Source organism: Xiphophorus couchianus, chromosome 24 (assembly GCF_001444195.1).
Source record: "Xiphophorus couchianus chromosome 24, X_couchianus-1.0, whole genome shotgun sequence".
Lineage (NCBI taxonomy): Eukaryota > Metazoa > Chordata > Actinopteri > Cyprinodontiformes > Poeciliidae > Xiphophorus > Xiphophorus couchianus.
The window spans coordinates 7000018-7007476 of record NC_040251.1 but is presented as its reverse complement, the minus strand read 5'-3'; the positions used below and the strand labels follow the sequence as shown (position 1 = coordinate 7007476).

Here is a 7459-nt window from a genome sequence, read left to right as displayed (position 1 = left end):
CCTAATTTAAAAAAGTTATTTTACATGACAATGGGTTTCTCAAATCTTTGAATAAGAATCATAATGATTAAATTTTAGTGTTTCTTGTGTCAGAACAGATGAAGCTTTCATCTCCCTATCTGTGAAGTTGGTGAAATATAATTGCAATTATATTTAATCAATATAATATTGATGATGATTATATGGTTGATATATCTAGTCATTATGCAGAACGTACACATGAAACTTCTGAATTATATCAGGGACGCTGTTTTTAATCTGGAGCCACCCTCAATGAAATGGAGAATACTAGGCGAAGAAACGCAACGCCACGTAGAACTGGAGGCAGATTCAGCACCGAAAACCCTGATGGATTGTGGTCTAGTCAAGGCCAGACCAAAAACCGATTTGCTCCTTATCAAGGAGAAAGAGGAGTTCCAAGGTTTCAGTGATGCACTGACTCTCTGTGACGTTTTGATGAAAAATAATCTAAGAAACTGTAGATTTAAACATCTATAGTTTCTCATCACATTACCAACTTCAGAATCAGAGAGAAATATGTATTTTTACCTATATGATGACCCTGTATTCACTTCCATTGGTTTTAGTAAATGCGTTCATGTCTAATGCTGACATTTCCCCTCCAACTAAATAAAAAAAATAGACAAAAATGTACTCTAGTAAAAGTATTAAGATTTTACTTGAGTAATATAGTAAGTTCTCTTAGTTGTTGAAGAACTGAAATACTGGCTGACATGTCCCACTATTGGGAGCAATTTAGTTAGGATAGTCAAAGGATTGAGAAAGATACAGATATTTGTGTTAAGTACAAACTTGTGAAAAAACCCAGAGTGAGGCATATGGAGATATGGCCAAACATAGAGTGTATGAAATGTTGAGAACAATCCAAAGAAGCATTCTAAAAATCTGAGCTCATTTGAATGAGAGTGTGATGTTTTAGGAACTTTTTAAAGTTTGGAGGTCGGATGAAGCATTTTTCCATTTTTGTAAATAAGCCCCACAAACCTCAGCCAACAATGACCACATTAAATATGGGAGGTAAAACTAATGGCGTGAAAGTATATGCAACGTTTGGCAAAAATAAAAATGCTAGTTTTTGTGTGTAAACAAAAAAACGTCCTAACCGGATCGCCACAGGGTTGCGTGCTCAGCCCACTTCTCTACACCCTCTACACTCATGACTGTGTCTCCAACCACCTCAGCAACAAGATCATAAAGTTTGTAGATGACACGACTGTTGTTGGTCTCATCTCAGGCGGGAAGGGGGAGCTGGAGTTCAGGGATGAGGTGAAGCGGCTGTCAGAGTGGTGCAAAGTCAATAACCTGCTCCTCAACACCTCCAAAACAAAGGAGCTGGTGATCGACTTCAGGAAGAACAAAACGGACATCCAGCCTCTCACCATCAGTGGGACCTGTGTGGAGAGGGTCCCAGTGTTCAGGTTTCTGGGCATGGAGATGGAGGACAAGCTAACCTGGAGCACCAACACCAAGGAGCTGTTGAAGAAGGCACAGCAGAGACTGTACTTTCTGAGAATACTCAAGAAGAACCGTCTCCCCTCAGACCTGCTGCAGGCCTTCTATCACTGCTCCATAGAGAGTGTGCTCACGTACAGTCTGTGCGTCTGGTACGGCAGCAGCAGCACATCCGCGGACAAGAAGGCGCTCCAGAGGGTTGTTAGGGCAGCAGAGAGAACCATAGGCTGCCCCCTCCCCACTATGGAACAGATTTACACTTCCAGGCTCCACAAGAAAGTTTTGGACATTTTAAATGACTCTTCACACCCTGGCCATGGTCTCTTCCAGCTGCTGCCATCAGGAAAGAGATACAGAGCAATAAAAACCAGGACAAATCGCCTAAAAAACCGTTTTTACCTGATGGCAATCATGGCACTAAATTCAAAGGCATAAGAACTTCTGCTCTTGACACCACTTTGTTAAAAATGTCAATTCTGTTGCGACACCTCCAGGCGCTGCAACCATCTTCTGATGTCTAAGTTTATTTCTCATTTTGTACCAGAGGTGTGACCAAGTCACTGTGTTGCAAGTCTCAAGTAAGTCTCAAGTAAAGACAGGCAAAAGTCGAGTCAAGTCTCAAGTAAAGACAGGCAAAAGTCGAGTCAAGTCTCAAGTCAGGAACCTTTAATTTCAAGTCATTTCGAGTCGTTTTTATTTTATTTTTTTTAAATTTGCAATTATGCATAAAATTCAAATAATAGACCATTTGTTCGTTTTAAAATATGTATTTATCTCAAATGATAGAACATGTGTAGCTGAACACAAAGTATAAAGAACATTTTTAAATTGGACCACTTTATTGCCCAGTTCTGTTAAACTTGATATTCAATAAAAAAAGACGAAAATGCTGACATTTCCACAGCACAATACAAAGAACCATAACAGCATTTTTTTCCTCTTTTCTCTGACCTGTCAAAACAATATATTGTCAATATAATTTCCCAACGTAGATGTCTTCAAATACACCAACCATCCTTAGATGATACTAGACCCGGCTCATCATCATGATGGGACAGAGAGACTCTGTTCCCTGTGTTCAGGTCCAGAATCTGCTTTCTGTTCCGGAGCCCCGCTCACTATCCACCGGCTTCCTGAGCTAACACGGTGCACATTATTTGTGGAGGCATTTGAAGGACCGGATTTATGGTAAATAATCACCAATTTAACCCGGAGTACACATGCTAACACGAAGTTAGCTAAAGTCAGCTATCTTACAGCAAAAGAAAAGCGCCACCTACCGATCTTTGTGAAGCTTCAAATGCCGGACAAAGTTGGACGTCGTGGCATCTCCATCCGATATTCTCTTCTTGCATGTTTTACAAGTTGCAGTTCGGTTTTTAGTCGAAAGTTCATAACCTACGTAGCCAAAAGAAATTACTCGCGGAAGCATATTCGAGCGGTTATTTCGTATTTCGTTCCCTGAGCTCTGTAGCTTTGCCGCGTTTTTTTAAACGTCCAAATCCTGTTAATTTGATTGGTTGTGCTGCAGCTACGTACACATACATACATAAGGAGAGAGGAAAACCATAGTGACGGTCTGCGCATATTGATACGGAATGAGTGACATTAATTAATGACGCAACTTTATAAATAATGTGTTTTAAATTTTAAGACTTTGAGTAAAAAATATCAAGTCTTTTCAAGTAAACAGCTTCAAGTCGAGTCAAGTCCCAAGTCAATGGCATGAAAGTCAAAGTCAAGTCCGAGTCTTTGAGCATTTTTTCAAGTCAAGTCTCAAGTCGTGATTTTAACGACTCGAGTCTGACTCGAGTCCAAGTCATGTGACTCGAGTCCCCACCTCTGTTTTGTACTATTTATTTCTTTATCTTTGTATATTATGTATATACACATAACCTGCATCTTAACTCAAGTCTAGCAAATCTCAATCTGTAATCTGTTGATGACAATGACAAATAAATCTTATCTTATCCTAAATGTGTCACTTCTGGTTGGCGGCCATCTTGATATGATCCAGATGACAGCAGGCAGCGTTCTCACAGACATTCAACCAACTTCCTCCACATGTTCCTTCCTGTTCAGGCTGGAAACAGTTTTTTTTAAAGGTTTTATTGGCTCTAGTGACCTTTATTTGAAAGTAGTTCGACAGGAAACTTTGTAATGAGAAAGAGGGAAGACATGCGGCAAATGTCACCAGGCCGGGAATCGAACCTGCGACCACCGTCACGAGGACTAAGGCCTCAATGCGCGGGTTGTGCTTTGCCCCTGCGCCACCACAGCAAACCCTGGAAACAGTTTTTAAATTGTTTAAAATTGTTTAAATTATTTGGAAGGAGTTTGTCAAAGTTTTCGTCCCCATCAGGCTGTTTGTAGCGAACAAAGCAAAACAAACTGAGCAAAATGTAAACGCAAGTCAGGTTTATTGAGGAAAGTTGAAATAGAAGCAAAAAAAGATGAAGATTGGAGAAGAAAAACAAATAAAATGCTAAGTAAACATAAAAAGAAACTGAAGACAGATGAAGCTGCACATCAGTGGATCACAACGTCTGTAGATGTTACTGATTATGATGCATTTCATCCTCAGCACAGCAGATCTGATCGTCGCTTCATTCAGTTGCAAATGGAACTGAAAACATGGAAATATTAACAATATCGTTTCAGCAGAATGCATTTTAGACATCAGAAAGTGAAATATCACCAGTTCTAAAGCTGCAACAAGGCCTCTGGAGAGTCAAGGCTGGTTTTCTGTCTTTGGTGTAAAAATTAAATATATTCTTTCTAAGTAAATGCAGAAAGACCCAGGCTAGGATTCAAACCCAGGACCTTGTTGCTGCAAGGCATTAGTGCTACTGACTGTGTTACTGAGCTGGACTGGAACATTAAAGCGGATGAGGGAAAAGTTTTAACCAGACTACAGAGTTTGGACAAAACCTGCTCCACAGGATCGCCATGGCAACCAAACTCCGAGTCTTGATATTTTATTATGGGATGCTAACTTTTTTTATTTAAAAAAAAGAAACAATGTACAAAATATGACTGACTATGGATGAATTTAGAATCTTTAAAAAAAATTTCAGTTAATTAATTTCCTAATTGAAAAGCTGGATTTGTTAATCAGGTTAAAAACATGGTAAAGCTGCTACTGATGGTGTATTTTTAAGAAAAAGGAAGGAAATTTAAATCAGCTGAATAAAAAAAAAAGGGGTTAATTAATGCTTTTCAATGTTGTTCTTGAATTTTATAAAGATTTTAATGAAGTTAGACCATAAACTCACTTTCACAACGATATAGCACCTCCAGGTACTTGTAGGTCGAAACACAGGGATCTCCGAACACAGAGCTGCTGACTAAGACAGCGCACGCTGATTTCTCCTCGCATCTGTGGATTCACATCAAAGTCAGTTTCCTAGAATTTGTGATTTGGCATTTCTTGGATTTATTATTTCATATCCAGTTGGAAAACCCTTCAGGAAAGACTGAAGCTCTGTACATCTGAAACACTAAATCTGCCCTCGTAGCACAATCAGTTTTGTCTGTCTGTTCATCAGGTATCCCATCGGAGCACGTTGTCTGGTCGCTGCGCCCATATGTTGCACTGATCACAGATATAGACCCATTTACTGTTGGAAGACAGAAGATAAAATGTTGGAAATCTGAATGTGTTCATGGTGTAATGCTCCAGAACAACCAGTAAAACCAGTGACCTTACCACAGAATATTTCAGCCACTGATTCCTCACATGCCACACGAAGAACTGTTATATGAGAGATTCAAATCATTTTAATATCAATACACTGAAATGTTTATCCATGGTCTAAAGCAAAATTTATGTTTCATAATTTTACATTAAATAATCTTGTGTTCATACTAAAACTTGCAAAACTAACTTTTCGGTTTTCGAAAAAGACGTCCAGCCTGTTAAAAAAAACAACAACAAAATGAATCACAAATAGAAACGGCAGGATTTTTACTTCAAGCTCCTTAGAGATGTAAGCATCAAATTAAAATCTGGTTAACAACTGAATGACAAGAAAACTATAATTGCTAAATAAAACCAGTAAAATAATGTTTTTAACAACAGATATTCAAACCACAAAGAGAAGAGAAGGTTTTCACTCACATTGATTTCCAGGACGAATCCACAAAGGAACAAAGTAAAAAGGACGAATTTCATCTGTATGAAAATAGGAAACATTCAGTTACTCTGAGATATGACTGAGAAAAACTCAATGATTTGCTGAAATATTTTCAACAATCTGCTGAACTAAATGGCACAGTTGAATAAATAAATATGAACATAAAGTTTTTTGCAAGACTTAATCTTACTATTAATTTTCCAGTTTTAAGTCAAATTTTACCTTGTTGTGATGAAGAATCCAAGCAGCAGCAGCAGCAGGACTCACTAGCAGCAGTGTGCCTTCAACCAGGGAATGGAGGGTTTATAAACCTTCACTGATGATCTGACAGAGGAACAAAATGTCTTTATCCAGGCAACAATTCAGCCTGTTGAGGTTTTCTGACCAGAAGTTCAGGTTGGTGATGGGTGTGTCACACCTGAAGCCTTTTCTCCTCATTCCTGTTGATAAATCACTGATCACCTCTTTATAGCCCCCAGCCCAGCTAGCAGGTACACCAGACTGAAAATGTTGGGATGGAAAAACCCAGTTGGGTTTTAGTTACTGGCTGCAGCAGCCAGGTGGGATTTTCTGTTAACAAAGATTCTTGGCCTTGATGTGGATCGTGATTCTGTCAGCCGTCTCCATCTGCTCTCTGGTTTTATACAGGAATCATAAACCATTAATGTCTTTATCTGCTCTATGAAATCCCAGTTATTTTACTCTTGGATGAGTTCAATATTTAAAACCTTACTAATATCTCTGGAAACATGTTGGAGCTAACGATTCCTTCTGAATTTGCTTTTTCTCAGTTTTGTCAGATTGTGGACAAATTTCAGTGTCATGCAAAGTTGATTCCAGTAACTACAAAATGCTGTTTTAAATGATGAATTAATTTCAATCCTCTCTATAGATTTTGTTGAAATATAGCTTCATTTATCATGCCATGACGTAAATACATTTAGGAAGAGAGAAGAAATAAATCTTTGCTATTTGAGTCTGGAAATGGTCACCAAGTCGTTTCTAAGGCCTTGGGATTCTGGAAAAGCACAGAGAGAAAATTATCTGTAAATGTGATGTGGATGTTTCTGCACCAGAGTCTGTGCTGCTTTGTCTGGGACTGGAAGTTCATGTTTATGTTTATGAATATTTATGTTGAATGAGATCCCCATAAGCATCAGCAACATGCTATAAACTACAAACGGATTAAGATTTAGGCATAAATATCTTGTATGAATGGTGTGATATCTAATGATAAGAGCTTCTTCTCAAAGATAAAATGTTTAAGGCAAACATTTCAGGGAGAATAAGAACAGTTTTGTTTAGCAACAGCATAAAATCCAACTGGTTTTTCCAAACTAACACCTTAAGCCTGACGTTAACATTCTGACAACCAGGAAACAGCAAAAGGTTAAATAAGCTCTAATAATCAGAAATGTGAAGAAGTAGCTTCAGGATTGACCTCCTTCTGACCCCAAGCCTTCCCCTTACTCACTCTGGTCACAATTAAAGTGGACCTGGCCGTTCTGCACGTTATTTTAAAGATTCCTTGGAGTTTTTCTTCAACTACTTGAGCTCCTCAGTGAAGGAAAGGCTCTTGAACAATGCAAAGCCATTTACACACTCCTCCATTAACACAAGGAGCACAATCCTGAGTTACTGCCGTAAGCAAAACTAACATGTGAGTCTTTTCTTTACTTTTCAGAAATAAGATTTAAATACCCAGATTTGTTTGTCCTCTGGAGTTTTTCTTATGTTAATAATGCAGCAGTCCAGGAGCGAACTGTGGAGAGAGAAAGGCCTGGGAGATCCTGACAGACCGGCCTGTGTGTGTGTTTGTGTGTGTGTGTGTGTGTGTGAACCAGGTTTTT

At 38.7% G+C, this 7459-nt stretch overlaps 1 protein-coding gene across 1 annotated transcript; it reads right to left on the bottom strand.

Moving 5' to 3' along the window:
• Positions 1 to 3874: 3874 nt before the first annotated feature.
• On the bottom strand, positions 3875 to 6444 carry LOC114141037 (L-rhamnose-binding lectin SML-like). Its single transcript, XM_028011441.1, has 7 exons — positions 5832 to 6444; positions 5594 to 5647; positions 5361 to 5388; positions 5183 to 5227; positions 4964 to 5093; positions 4749 to 4852; positions 3875 to 4099 (listed from the first exon to the last, which is right to left on the bottom strand). Exons 2-7 carry the CDS (start codon positions 5645 to 5647, stop codon positions 4080 to 4082), a joined length of 381 nt encoding a protein of 126 aa, XP_027867242.1. The 5' UTR covers positions 5832 to 6444; the 3' UTR covers positions 3875 to 4079.
• Between the last annotated feature and the right edge of the window lie 1015 nt (positions 6445 to 7459).